This window comes from Zalophus californianus, chromosome 4, assembly GCF_009762305.2.
Source record: "Zalophus californianus isolate mZalCal1 chromosome 4, mZalCal1.pri.v2, whole genome shotgun sequence".
Classification (NCBI taxonomy): domain Eukaryota; kingdom Metazoa; phylum Chordata; class Mammalia; order Carnivora; family Otariidae; genus Zalophus; species Zalophus californianus.
The window spans coordinates 2,283,560-2,298,060 of NC_045598.1; the positions used below are offsets into that span (position 1 = coordinate 2,283,560).

Here is a 14,501-nt window from a genome sequence, read left to right on the forward strand (position 1 = left end):
TCCCAGATGGCGCACTCCAAGCCTGTGTGACTGATCCCAGTAAGGCCTGGGGCAGCTTCCCGGGTGGCTGGAGAATGAGGCCCGCGTCTGTGCCACCACTGGGAGACACCGTGGGAGGCCGTCCCTCGGCACTGGGCCCCGTGTGTGCTTTCCCCGTGATACACGGGACCGTATCGTGGCTTCTCTCCCGAGTCCTGAGAGTTGTAGGAGCGGGTCTGAGGGTCCCCTGCCCAACGGCCGCTGAAGACAGCGCGGCAGGACGGCTCTCCTAGTTCCTACGCTGCTCACCCAGCCACGGGCCCGTCGTGTGAAGACCCACATTAGAGTGTTTCTAAAAATTCACAGTGTAACGGGGCCTGGAGCTGGCATTCATTTTAAACACTGGCAGACGTCCGAGGCAGGACAGATCACCAAACACTCACAACTAAAGTGGGTGAGAGTTGACAGCTCTTTTAATAGGCTTCCTGAAACTTCATTTTGTCCCCAGGGCTGAACCTGCTTCCTTCCATATGGCCCACGTCACCCCGCACAGGCTTCAGGGTGACATTTCTGTTGTGCTGTCCTGCAGCACGTGAGCTCCGCCGATTGGTGCCGGCTCCGCAGGGGACACCTGCTAACGTCCGCCCTCACCTGGGAGTAACCAGCAGACTTACACACCTGTACCATCTTCCCAACACCAGATGATTCCGTGTGGCATGAGCAGGGGTTGGTCCCCTAGGAGCACGCAGTTTTCACTTTGCATTTTGGTGGGAATGTGGCCACACATCTCCTGCGGGTGTGCTTGCTTCAGGCATATGCTTCTCCCAGAAGCCAGTACGTGGGCACAGAGACTCCTGGAATCTGAGGCAGCCTGGTCACCGCAAACCCAGGTGCCATGATTACTAGCTATTTCTACAGTAACCTCAAGTAGTTAGTTGTTTTCCCTGGCTGCCATCAAAATGCCTTTAGGAGCAATAACTTCAAATGATTAAAGAGAGTAGTTTGCTGATCAATAAACCACCAAATTATCCAGAGTAGGTGGAAGTCACAGCTGCTAATGGGAAGATGATCACATCAGAAGTGGAGGGGCCGCGGGGGAAGATCTCTCCTGTGGGTGTTTGGAGAACCTTCAGTACTTGTGTGAACCAAACGATCTTTCGTGTAAGGTACCCTCCGTGCCTCACAGGACATTTTCATAGGGTTGTTATAACTAAACCAGAAATGTCTGTTATCGGCGGGGGGTCCCTTCCAAGACCCCCAGTGGATGCCTGAAAGCGCAGCTGGTCCCGAACCCTGTAGGTGCTAACTCTTCTCCTGAACACACACCTGTGATTGAGTGAAAGTGTGACTGAGGCACAGGAAGGAACCAAGAGTCACCCAGAACAATCCTAACAACGCGCTGCCGTGAGGTCAGATGATCGTGGCCTCCCGCTCTCCCTGGCCTGGGAGGATGTGACATGATGATTGCCTGCGTGCGGAGATGGACGTGAGCGACATGGGCAGGCGACACAGCCCTGGGCTACTGCCCATCTTCTGAGGACATTCGCCTCTCACTCGTGGTTGACCGTGGATAACTGAAACCGTGGACAATGGTTGGGGGCGGGGGCACAACCACAGCTCAAGAAGGGACTGTTGTTCCTCATGAGCGGATGTTCAGCCCCCGTCTCCTGACTGCAGGCGGCTTCTCTCCTTGTGTTGGCCATGGGGGAGCCAGGCTCCCTCCTGGTGTTCCCTCACCCCAACCTCTGGACCTCGCTACACCACGAGGAGCGCACGGCCTCGTCACCACACGGGGTGAGGACTGCGTGGAGCAGAAGTGCCATCTCAGGAACCCCACACCCTACACGAGGGGTGCCGCATCCCTCCTAGTGCACAGCCTCAGCTCCTCCCTCTGGGGTGGCACTCAAGGGTGTCACTTCCCTGCTGGTGACCCAGCCTTACACACAGAACACAGGAAAGGATTCGTTTGTGAGCACTTGGCTCACAAACATTTTTGAAAGGAACAGAGTTTTAGGAACATAAAGATTTAAGAATATTTTCAAAATATATTTTATTTCTTTCTCATATGTACTTTGCAAAATTTTCAAGGTAAACATTAGCTTCATATACAGAAATAAAGGAGAGTTCTTTAAGAACTGGCATTGACTCAATCACAAGAATGATCAAATTTTGATAATGGAAAATAAACTCGTGTATTATCAAAACCAAATGGCTTAAGTGAGGAGTTTTCTTCAGAAAGGTCTCTCCCACTGAACCCCGCGCCCCTCGGGGGACTCAAACCGTCATCATGGACACACAGACACAGGAAAATGCATGTGCGTGTAGCAGCGGCTGCGCAGACTCAGAGATGGTTCTGGGGAGCGAGTGTCAACGCTCCAGGTACTTGGTGTTGTGCAAGAGGACTTTCCTGGGTCTGTTCCAACGTCTGGTTCAGAATACATTTTTTTGGGAGATAACTTGATATAAATCTCGTCACTTGCTAAACTGTCAAACTATTAACTGTATTAAATATGCAAGGAAATCACCACGTACTTTATTCTCTACATTTCTGCGCCGTCATCGTCATCTTCATCATCTTTGGCTCTGAAATGCATTTTCCTGAATTCTCGCCTGCTCATCGAAGGACAAGACGAAGACGCCGGTGGAAGGTCCTTGGGGGAGGAAAACACATTTCAGGCACGGCCAGCGCACTGCACCGGTCAGCACTCGGGGTGAGGGCTCGCTCCCCCAGCCGACTTGAGAGAAGAGGATGCCCAGCAAGCCTGGGGCAGCTGCGTCCTGCCCACAGCTGAGGGGGAGCCCAGAGTCACACACCAGCCCGCACCCCGAGGGCCGAGCAAGGATGCAGAGGCCTCCCAGCAGACGCTGGTGCTCTGGCAGGATTCTCTGCTCAGGGCAGGGTGGGGCTGCTCCCAGGTAGCCGGGGTGTCGTCCCCTTGCGGGCACACGAGTCTGTCCTGAGGCAGCGCCACACGCAGGCCGTGAGTGTGCAGCTGGTGGGGGGGCACTTGTCTTACCTGCATGAGCTCCACGTTCCCGAAGAACCGGCCCACCGGCATCGGCTGGTTGCTGTCCTCGTCCAGAAAGACACTGTCATCTGTCTGCAGCGGGGGCCTCGGGGCCTGCTCCCCCTGCAGCGCTGAGCCGCCCCGCGCGGCGCGGCTGCCGTGCGGCTCCTCCCCTGTAAGAGCCCCGGGGGCGGGCAGGCACAGGCCGTCTTCAGTCTCTGCCGGGCCAGGGTCACCCACAGCTGTGCGGGGCCCGAGGGGGGGCCCCGCGGTCTCCGGCTGTGTGGGAGCACCAGCTCCCTTTCCTGCAGGCGGCACGTGGTCTTCAGCAAACCCCAGAGGCTCATTGTTACAAGGGCTCTCGGGTGGTATTTTGGGCAAAGCAGCACTGTCGCTCTTAGGGACAAGTTTCTGTAATTCTGCCTTCACGAGATGACCTTTGTCATACTTGAACTTCTTGGAAGTTCGCCTGTCGGCAGCTTTGTGTGACGAGGTCTGTCAAGAGGAAAGTGTAAGGGGAAACCAGACACATCTAGGCTTATGGGGCAGACAGCAAATTCAGAACGTCTCAGTCCCAGAGGCCAGGATTCCTTCTCACCCCTTAAACAATACAGGTGCTGCTGCCACACTCGTATGATAGGGTTATTAGGTCACTGCTTCCAAAGGGTGGGGGAGATCCAGACACACACCCTCCGCCAGTTCCCCCAAGGGCGCTGCAGTTCCTGAGGGCACTCCAGAAGCAGGTATTGACAGATTATAAAATGCCAACAAAACATCCAGTTTCCATGCATCTCTGCTAGAACATCAGCTGCACAAAGGCAGGATCTGTTTTACGGCACAGAGCAGGGGCTCAGCAATTATTTGTTAAAGGGACTTCATGGTTTTTAGAGCAGTGCACGGAAGTGGAACTGTTAGCTGCTGGTGTCAAACCAAGTCCCAACCAGACCCGTGAGCGTGACCTGAGGGAGCTCAACCTTCCAGCAACCTTGGGCACTGGGCTGCTTGGCAACTGTACAGCAGACGTGGGCAGACCTTCCTCTCAAAGACCTTAGGGGTGAAGGGGCGTGGCCCCCTGCCAACTGACCTCACGCAGGAGGCTGCATTACAAGAGTGACTAGGAAAGGTGCATGTGGAGACGGAGGTGGCACATGCATGCCCGCTGAGGGGTGAGCACTCCAAAGGCACAGCCCCAGACCTTTCTCCGAAAGCGATCACAGCACCGTTGCCTTCTCTGGGGTGTGGGCAACACAACTCTTCCCCGATACACCTCAGGGCCAACATTTTGTACAAAAATGGACCCACCAGTCAAGTCCTGGCACCTCTGTGGTAACAAGGCTCACCTGACATACCGTCCTGGCAGACGTGGCGGTGCCGGCTTCCCGAGCAGAGGCCAACCTGGCTGAGCAACGGCGGGCTCGGAGGCGCGCTGAGGACCGCACTGCACCTGTGAGCTAGACCAGGTCCAAAGTGTCAGAAAGTGCGCTTAGGAGACCTGAGCATGGACACAGGGATTTCCTACCTGAAGAAAATGCTGGAGAGTCCCTCCCACCCCCGTTTCCGAAAAAAACACCTGTGGCCTTGTGCAAATTCAAACAAAACTGTTTTGGGTAAAAGATGCAGATCTACTCTTTCCTACAGTCTTGGAAGCCTGGGGCGGTTTGTCTCCTTTACCTTACACATTTTTAGGAACCTCCATCTGGGAGTTAGTAGATATTAAGTCAACTTCAAATGTGTTTAGAAGCAGCACATACCCTTTCTCAGAACGTTTTCTAACTTTTACATGGTGTCCAAGTTCTTGATAAAAGGTGACGTGAAAAACAAAAGCCACCCCCACACCTCACCCTTCCTCAAATTATACGTGGAAAACAGTCCTGATTCTACTGGTTTAAAGCAGTTAACTTCTGGCTAATCTTATCAACAGTCTGTGTCCATTTTACTCCGAATGCAAGGTAGTCTTCTAATGACAAGGAAGAAATGAACTAAAACAGTAAAAAACTTATAACCCATGGTGCATCTGGCAAAACGAAGTCTGCATTGGTGCAGCCCTCCCTGCTCACTAGACTACAGACTTGATTTGAATTTCACCAGTTTTTCCACTAATTCCTTTTTCCGTTCTGGAGTGGATACCAAATGCATGCACTTAGAAAACGATACATTTAAAGCTCAGCTTGAAAGCTGACAATAAAAGTGAGTCACACAGAGGAGTGAGCGAGGATGGGTGGGCATGCAGGTGGGAGGCGTGAGGGCTCTCATCACAGCAGGCCCCAGAACTGGTGAAGGGCAGCATGCTCAAAAGAAGAGGAAAGCGGTCAAAAAGGAGACGAGCTGGCTTAGAAATCTCTACAGTGGTGTCTCCCCCATCCCCGCCCGCAGCCCTAGAGGTTTCCAGAGGCCCTGAGAGGTGGCAGCTCACCCAGGCTATGAGATACCAGGAGTGTTCCCGGAGAGCATTCACAATGCAAGGAAAAGGAAAGGAAGTGGCCTGTGGAAGGGCAGGGTACCCTCCCAGCTGTGCGCACAGCGGGGACAAGGAGCTCTGGACCAGGTAAAGGGCCTGCCGGGTGGGTGCCCTGGGTCTGGGCCCACGTCGTGTCAACAGCGGGGTCTGCTGAAGCCTGGCCGTGGTGGGGTCATAGCCACACACAGGGAGCAGAGCCTGCACAGGTTCCAGAATGCCCCTCCTCCCTGCCTGCACCAGCACACCTCCTGAAGCCCTCTCCCTTCCAGGAGGGAATGGCCACGTTCGTCCAGGCCACCAACTGTCTTCTCTTCTCTGTTACAAGTCCTCCTCCCAACACTTTCCCGTGTGACTGTGCTTGGCTGGGGGTGGGGGACGGACAGACGGATGGACAACTGGCCCTGAGGACAGCTGCTGCTATCACCGAGTATCACCGAGTACTGATGTAGCAGGTGCTGTGCTTGGTGCTTAAACAGCTTCCAAAAGAGCAGCCTCCCCCCTTTAAGATGAGGATGGCTCCGGTGAGGAGCCTGTTTGAGGTCAGCCAAGTGATGTGTGACCTCCAAGTCCTCCTTGCCCTGCGTCATCTCGCACGGTTCTCCCTCATACAAGCTCCAAGAGCTGCCTGCGTGAAGCTGCTCGGCTGCTCCGTGGGGGCTGGGGGGGGGGGGCAGCTGTCCTGGGTCTTCTCCAAGGCAGTGTGCTTCCAGATGCCTTCTGTCTTCATCTCTGAGGCAGGGACTGTAGTCTTGGGGTGCACCTGGCTCCCCGGGTGGGCGTGTTCATCTCCGACTTTCCAGGCCCCCGAAGACGCAAACTTGGTGCGTCTAGGCCAACACTCAGGAGCTGTGCTTGTTCTGGGTCCCACCTGTCACCCACTCGGGAGATGCAGACAAATCTGGCGGCGTGCTGGCTTTAGTTCAATCATGGTGGAACCCCCTCCAAGGTGCCCGCTCCCACACGTCAAGGATCAAGCAGTTTCTTCTGCCTTGGAGAGCTGGTTGCTTCCACTTAATCCCCAAATGAAAAGCTTCCCATTGTTGAGGTCTTCCACCTTCCAAGACTGTTAAAAACTGGGATGTCAAAGGCAAAAATGTGGTTTCCCAGAAGAGCAGGACAAGACCAACCTCCACCAGGACAGCATGAGGAACCCTGCTGACCCCCTACAGAACTGGCAGAAGTATGAAAAACCATTTAAGGCTTTTGGAAATGGTCCTTTGGGCAAAGAGCAAATGAAGAAACACTCAAGACCACCTACAAAACTCAGTGGTATGTGAACTCTAGACCGACACCGGCGAGAACACAGGGCGCCCTACCGCTGACAGAGGGCTTTCCCCCTACTCGGGGCAGGATGTCAGCCTTTTTTTTAAAAAGTCTTTTCCATTATTTTTATTTATTATTTTTAAGATTTTATTTTATTTGACAGAGAGAGAGAGAGAGAGAGAGAGCACAAGCAGGGGGAGCTGCGGGCAGAGGGAGAGGGAGAAGCAGCCTCCCTGTTGAGCAAGGAGCCCGATGCGGGGCTGGATCCCAGGACCCTTGATCATGACCTGAAGGCAGAGGCTTAACGACAGCGCCACTTAGGCGCCCCTGGACGTCAGCCTTTCTCATTCTGCCCTCATCCTACCTGCTGTGACGCTAAGTCCTGGGGGAGGGGTGTGGTTGAGAGGAGGGGGCTTCCTTCTGCCCAGACCCCAGTTGTGGGACAGAGGCTTCACCCTGGGCAGAGCACCAAGAAGCCTGGGGCCCCATCACCCCCGCCCCTGGCTTGTGGAGGTGGCTCCAGGCCTGGAGAAGCAAGCCAAAGGGATCTCAGGCTGCTACCCCCACGATGCCTCTCTGAGAGCACTCCGAATGAGAGGTGTCTTGCAGTGAAGCCAGTCACTCACTGTCCTGAGACTGAGCACCGACTCACAGCTTTGCCTGAGGGAGAGGCAGACATTAAAACAGGGAGCTCTTAATCTCTTCCCAACCGAACTGACTTCATTTGCAGGAGTGTCAGGAAGGTCTGGCCTTAGGGGGCTCTCAAGAACAGTAGAGGATGTGGAAAAAAGGCAGTCACAACAAGAATCAAGATAAACTTTAGGCCAGATAGTCCGCAGGTGGGAAGCTGGGAATGACAAAGCTGGAGGAGCCCTCCTGGGGTCGGAACAGGTATCAAACAGGACAATAGAAACTAGGCCTTGGCCTTCAAAGAAGCCACCCAGTGACAGATTAGTTTGCAGAGCAATTTATGCCCCAGGCTATTGCTGAAAACAACTGAGCAATCAAAAGGCATTTAATGGGAGTTTAACAGCCAAGGTGTGATCTGGGAGGAGAGGAAGAGCATCCACCCACGGTGAATGTGGGCGTGCCCAGGGCTGCCCCGGGCAGGCCAACCAGACCCTCGCCTGGTGAGAGCCGGGAAATCAGGAGTCCAACAGAATAATCTGCCCAGTCACTAAACAAATACAAAGCCTACTAACAACGACAAGCCATGGGGGTGGGGGTGGGAGACAGGAACCCAGAATTGCTCTATTATCTGAAATGTCCAGTTTCAACAAAAAATCATGGAGTATGCAAGGAAACAGGAAAGCAGACCCCTCTACTGGAATAAAAGCCAGCAACAGAAGTGCCCATGAGAGTGACCAGCGTTGAGTTTATCAGAAAAAGCCTTAAAAGTGGCCATTATGAACATGTTCAAGAGCTAAAAGAAGGCACAGCTAAAGAATTGAACAGAGAAAAAAGAACGAAAAAGGAAGTCTTTGAGAAAACACTGGACACACTTAAGTGCACCAACATACGTGTAACGGGAGTACCAGGAAGGAAAGGAGCAGAAAAGATATTCAGAGAAATAATCGCTGAAACGTCCCAAATTTATTGAAAAACAACCACAGACACATACAGGAATTTCCAAGAACTGAACTCCCAACAGGAGAAATGCAACGAGCTCCATAAACAGACACAGCACTGTTTAAATGCTGAAAGCTAAAGACAAGGGAAATCTCGAAAACAGAAGAAAGCGACTCCTCACTTACAAGGGAGCTAGATAAATAAACTGCTAACTTAGCAGAAACAATGGATACAGCCAAGCATACTTAAAGTTCTCAAAGAAAAAAATCCCCCAAGAATCCTCTATCTAGCAGAGCTATCCTTCAAAAAGGACAGCAAAACAGACACTTCAGGTAAACTGAGGGAATTTGTTGCCGGCAGACCCGCCTTACAAGGAATACTCAAGGAGGTTCCGCGATCCCCATGGGAATTCAAATTCAAAGAGAGCACCAGGAAAGTGGTTCTGTCCTTACAGAACCCCATTTACATGCACATGTACCTCCTTTCTGAACTGATTTAAAAAGCAGCTGTAGACAGTAACAGTATACAACTCATCAAGGAATGTGCTTTGTTTGGCAACAACAGCACAAAGGACAGGGGTGGGAGCAAGGCTGCACTGGGCTGAGGAAATGCCCGCAGACGGACAGAGACCTGGAGCGGGGACTGCGGGCTCCTAACACCAAAGAGATGGAATCTGTTAACAACACCCCGAGGCCGCGGGAAAAGGGACTGTCTCACTGGAATGAAGCGGCTACAAATCTGCAGCTGATTCCACTAAGTTACAACGCGTGTGGTAAAACCTAGAGCAACTGCTGGGGAAAAATGTTAAAAAATAGTGGATAAATAATGAAGTTAAAATGCTGCATTAGAAAATATTCATTTTAACCCATTTAAACAAGAAACAGAAATGTTTAAAGAAAACAAAAGGAAAATGGCATATGTGCGTCCAAGTCTTATCAGTAACTTCAAATGTGAACGGGCCAAACAATTCCATAAAACACAGAGATGTCAGGCTGGCAAAACACCCCCACCCCCACCCCAAGACCCAGCTGTGGGTCCGGGGCCGCCGCCAGGTCCCCAGTGCACGAACCAGCGCCCCGTCCGTCCCCTCCCACCCCACTCTGCACTTGAGCTGACTGCGGCCAAGCTGAAGAACTGAGGGCTTCGGTGGTGGCAGCGGTATTTCCTGGGACTAGTCTGGCAGCCCTCTATCTGGGGGGCGTGACCCAGGATGCCCCGCTTCCCAGTGGCGTGGTCTGGGAGACCCCCACCCAGGGCAGTGATCTGGGTGCCCCTTACCCGGGGGGAAGGGGGCGTGGTCTGGGAGCCCCTTACCCGGGGAGGAGGGGGGTGTAACCCAGGATGCTCTCCCCCGGCTCCCCCCCCGGGGCGTGGTCTGGGAGCCCCCTACCCGAGGGCCGTGATCCAGGATACCCCGCTCTCCCGGTGGCGTGCTCTGGGAACCCCCGCATCCACGGCAGTGATCTGGGAGCCCCCTACTCGGGGGCGTAACCCAGGGTATCCCGCCCCCACCCGGTGGCGCGGTCTGGGAACCCCCTTACCCAGGGCCGTAGTCTGGGAGACCCCTACCCCGGGGCGGCCTACGGGGTGCCGACCAGAGGCCGCCCCTCGGCCCTGGGCGTACTGCGGCCACTCCTCAACTCCCCCAGAAGATGGGTAGCCGGAGCGCCAGCCTCTTCGGCGCAGCTCCCACCCGGCCTCGGCCCCTCACCTTCCGGCTCCTCATGAGTGTGAGCGGCGCGCTGCCGCCCCCAGCACCGCCCCAAATCCCCGCGTCCCGGCCTAACGCTTCCTCCAGGAGCTGCACCCCGCGGCCCTCGGCCCGCGCCCCGGCGTCTGACGCCACCGGAAGGTTGGCCAATCACAGCCCGGCGTCCCCAGGCATGTGACCCAACAAAGTCGGCGATGGACGCAGGGGGCGGGGCGGCGGCCATGTTTGTGAGGGGCACCTACCGGGCCGCTTCCGCGCTCACGGCGGTTACGAGGGGCTGCGGCCATGTTTGTGAGGGGCATCTCCCTGAAGCGCCGGCCACGTGTCTGGGGGGAAGGCGGGAAGTGGTGGTTCACCAGAGGGCTGTCTCTTTCAGGCCCGCTAGGAAGGTCGGCTTCTAGGCTCGGGCCCCTGGTGTGTGAGCGTCGCGACTTTTCTGTAGTGCGCTTGGCCTAGGGGCTGGAGGTGGGCGCGGCGAGGCCCCGCGTGGTCCTGCTCCGAAGCTGGCGGCAGGGACCCCGGCGACCGCGCCCGAGCTTGTCCCCCGGCGGAGGCGGACCGCAGCTAGCCCCTCTTCGCGCCGCGCGGACGGCCCTTCCTCCGCGGGGTGCAGCCTGGGAAGAGGCCGCGGTGGCCATCAGCTCCCCGCCCCCGGGACTGAGAGACACCAGCCCCGCCCCCTGGCCCGTCAGCTCCCCCGGGACTGAGGGACACCAGCCCCGCCCCCTGGCCCATCAGCTCCCCCCCCCCGGGACTGAGGGACACCAGCCCCGCCCCCTGGCCCCTCAGCTCCCCCCGGACTGAGGGACACCAGCCCCGCCCCCTGGCCCATCAGTTCCCCCCCGGGACTGAGGGACAGCAGCCCCGCGCCCTGGCCCATCACCTCCCCCCGCCCGGGACTGAGGGACACCAGCCCCGCCCCCTGGCCCATCAGCTCCCTCCCCCGGGACTGAGAGACACCAGCCCCGCCCCCTGGCCCATCAGTTCCCCCCCCCCGGACTGAGGGCCACCAGCCCCGCCCCCTGGCCCATCAGTTCCCCCCCCCCGGGACTGAGGGACACCAGCCCCGCCCCCTGGCCCGTCAGCTCCCCCCCCACGGGACTGAGGGACACCAGCCCCGCCCCCTGGCCCGTCAGCTCCCCCGGGACTGAGGGACACCAGCCCCGCCCCCTGGCCCATCAGTTCCCCCCCCCGGGACTGAGGGACACCAGCCCCGCCCCCTGGCCCGTCAGCTCCCCCCCCACGGGACTGAGGGACACCAGCCCCGCCCCCTGGCCCGTCAGCTCCCCCGGGACTGAGGGACACCAGCCCCGCCCCCTGGCCCATCAGCTCCCCCCCCCCGGGACTGAGGGACACCAGCCCCGCCCCCTGGCCCCTCAGCTCCCCCCGGACTGAGGGACACCAGCCCCGCCCCCTGGCCCATCAGTTCCCCCCCGGGACTGAGGGACAGCAGCCCCGCGCCCTGGCCCATCACCTCCCCCCGCCCGGGACTGAGGGACACCCGCCCCGCCCCCTGGCCCATCAGCTCCCTCCCCCGGGACTGAGAGACACCAGCCCCGCCCCCTGGCCCATCAGTTCCCCCCCCCCGGACTGAGGGCCACCAGCCCCGCCCCCTGGCCCATCAGTTCCCCCCCCCGGGACTGAGGGACACCAGCCCCGCCCCCTGGCCCGTCAGCTCCCCCCCCCACGGGACTGAGGGACACCAGCCCCGCCCCCTGGCCCGTCAGCTCCCCCGGGACTGAGGGACACCAGCCCCGCCCCCTGGCCCATCAGTTCCCCCCCCCGGGACTGAGGGACACCAGCCCCGCTCCCTGGCCCATCAGCTCCCCCCCCCGGGACTGAGGGACACCAGCCCCGCCCCCTGGCCCATCAGCTCCCCCCCTCCGGGACTGAGGGACACCAGCCCCGCCCCCTGGCCCCTCAGCTCCCCCCGGACTGAGGGACACCAGCCCCGCCCCCTGGCCCATCAGTTCCCCCCCGGGACTGAGGGACAGCAGCCCCGCGCCCTGGCCCATCACCTCCCCCCGCCCGGGACTGAGGGACACCAGCCCCGCCCCCCGGCCCATCAGCTCCCTCCCCCGGGACTGAGTGACACCAGCCCCGCCCCCTGGCCCATCAGTTCCCCCCCCCCCGGACTGAGGGCCACCAGCCCCGCCCCCTGGCCCATCAGTTTCCCCCCCCCCCCCGGGACTGAGGGACACCAGCCCCGCCCCCTGGCCCATCAGTTCCCCGCCCCCCCCGGACTGAGGGACACCAGCCCCGCCCCCTGGCCCATCAGCTCCCCCCACCCCGGACTCAGGGACACCAGCCCCGCCCCCTGACCCATCAGTTTCCCCCACCCCCCCCGGACTGAGGGACACCAGCCCCGCCCCCTGGCCCATCAGCTCCCCCCACCCCGGACTGAGGGACACCAGCCCCGCCCCCTGACCCATCAGTTCTCCCCCCCCCCGGACTGAGGGACAGCAGCCCCGCCCCCTGGCCCCCCGGTGTCCCTGCGGGACTGGCCTGCGGGTGGCGCGGCACAGCGGCAGCAGTGGCCACAGGGGCCCTCGGCGAGCGGATGAGAGCACCGTCCCGGTGTGTTTACAGGTGAGAACGTTTAAATCAGGCGCTTTTGTCAGACGCATTAGATTCTCCCGCCTCGCGCACCCGGTGGAGCCCCTTCCGCTCGCCGCACGCGGGGTCGGCAGCGACTGAAGACACACGCGGGACGGGTGCGCGCGCGCGCACTCGCACACGCTCACGCGCGCTCACACTTGCACGCACGCGCTCACACGCGCCCTCACCCGGTTACGTGTTCACACGCGCTCACGGGCTCACTCGCGCTCACATGCTCACTTGGGTGCACACATGCTCACACGCGCTCACGGGCTCACACGCTCATGCACTCACACTCACGCGCTCCCACACGCACTCGTGCTCACACACGCTCACGTGCTCACGGGCTCACTCGCGCTCACATGCTCACTTGCGTGCACACATGCTCACGCGCTCACACGCGCTCACACGCGCTCACGGGCTCACACGCTCATGCACTCACACGCGCTCCCACACGCACTGGTGCTCACACAAGCTCACGCGCGCTCACACATGCTCACGGGCTCACTCGCGGTCACACGCTCACGCGCTCACACACACGCTCATTCGCACTCACACTGCTCACATGCTCACACTGCTCACACGTGCTCACTCGCACTCACACGTGCTCACACACTCACTTGCGCTCACACGCTCACACGTACTCATCTACCCGGTGGCTTGCTGGCTCCTTCTTCCTTCCCAGGGCTGTGTTTCCTGCTGCTCTTTCCCGCGGTCTGTGTGGAAGGGAGAAGACAAATGTGGGCTGGCGGAAAAATCCATTTGGAAAGGACAGTAATATAATCAGTGCTGTTGGAGGGACACCGAAGGCCAAACCGTGTTCAACAGCTAACCTGTCCCATTTTCGCTGCGATCGGTTTCCTAATGGGCTAGGTTCAGTGGTTTTATTCTGGAGTCCTTCAGAACTCCACTTCTCATAAACTGGGAGTGGATTGCCACCAGCCAGGTTTTGGCTCTCCAGTTGCTCAGGGCAGCGGCAGCGGATGTCGGGACCCCGGCTTGGGCAACGCCTGGCTCGGTGAGGCCCGGGCCCCGGGTGCCTCGAGTTCAGCCTCCCCGAGGGGAGTGCTTCATCTCAGGTCACAGAGATGCCCTGTCCCCCTCCCCCCACCCCAGTTTGTGTGAACAGTATCTCCCGTCCCCCAGCTGCTCAGGCCTGACACCCAGGGCCACCCCTGTCAGCGCACCCTCCCTCACCCCCTCTCCCAATCAGTGCCCATTCCTGCTATTCTAGACCACACAGCTGGTCGCCCTTCTCCTCTTGCCCACACTGCCCACAGCAGCGGAGTGGTCACTTACCAGTGTTGGCCTGACCCCCTGCTGAAGCTCTCGGGAGCTGCCGCACTGCTTCTAGGGTCAAGAACCAGACGTAACACGACCTCTAAGGCCCAGCATAGAGCAGGTGCTCAGGGAATGTTTGTTGAATGAATGTGTAGGAGGCAAGGTGCCCACCACTGCCCGTCCTCCAGACTCCTCTAGCCCTGCTGCCCTCTCTCCTCACCCTCAGCTGCTCACAACGCTCCCCTCCTGGCTCTCAGAGTGCAGCAAATTGCCTTCCCCACCTAGCCCCGTGCTGTGTCTTCTGCTTGGAAAACCTGTTCTCCGCAGCCCCCCCCATCTTTCCTGGCTAATCCCCACTTCAAACCTCAAATCAGCTTAAATTGCATGTCCTTGGGGGGAGGGGGCATTACCAGCCGTCTCTCCAGGCCACCCCACAAGCTGAGTCTCCTCATTATAGCTTTATTTGGCGTTCTGCTTTTCCTTCAGGACGAGGGGCAACTTGCCTCTTTCCTCTCCTGGAGCATGGCGTGTTCATTTGCTCGCTCACTCACTCATTCAGTGTGTGTTTTCTTTTTTTTTTTAAGTTGTCGTATTTCTTTAATTTGCAAGAGTCCTTCATTCTTTCCTTGAACTT

The 14,501-nt window shown here is 58.4% G+C and overlaps 1 protein-coding gene across 3 annotated transcripts; it reads right to left on the bottom strand.

Annotated features, from left to right (window-relative positions):
* Positions 1 to 2,004: 2,004 nt before the first annotated feature.
* C4H1orf174 (chromosome 4 C1orf174 homolog) lies at positions 2,005 to 10,108 on the bottom strand. 3 transcript variants are annotated; one of them, XM_027569144.2, is made up of 5 exons: positions 9,989 to 10,108; positions 4,328 to 4,438; positions 2,997 to 3,482; positions 2,512 to 2,630; positions 2,025 to 2,404 (listed from the first exon to the last, which is right to left on the bottom strand). In XM_027569144.2, the coding sequence occupies exons 1-4, from the start codon at positions 10,001 to 10,003 to the stop codon at positions 2,520 to 2,522; spliced, it is 723 nt and encodes a 240-aa protein (XP_027424945.1). In that variant the 5' UTR covers positions 10,004 to 10,108; the 3' UTR covers positions 2,025 to 2,404; positions 2,512 to 2,519. The 3 variants fall into 3 exon arrangements, with proteins under 3 accessions (XP_027424955.1, XP_027424934.1, XP_027424945.1); XM_027569154.2 differs by having other exon boundaries at positions 2,005 to 2,630; positions 4,337 to 4,438; XM_027569133.2 differs by having other exon boundaries at positions 2,005 to 2,630.
* Between the last annotated feature and the right edge of the window lie 4,393 nt (positions 10,109 to 14,501).

Excerpts from the sequence above, each read along its gene's own strand:
- C4H1orf174 (XM_027569133.2), bottom strand. Across the intron at positions 3,483-4,327 it reads CTGCCAGGACGGTATGTCAG|ACCTCGTCACACAAAGCTGC; the intron begins GTGAGCCTTGTT and ends TCCTCTTGACAG. Across the intron at positions 2,631-2,996 it reads GGAACGTGGAGCTCATGCAG|GACCTTCCACCGGCGTCTTC; the intron begins GTAAGACAAGTG and ends TCCTCCCCCAAG.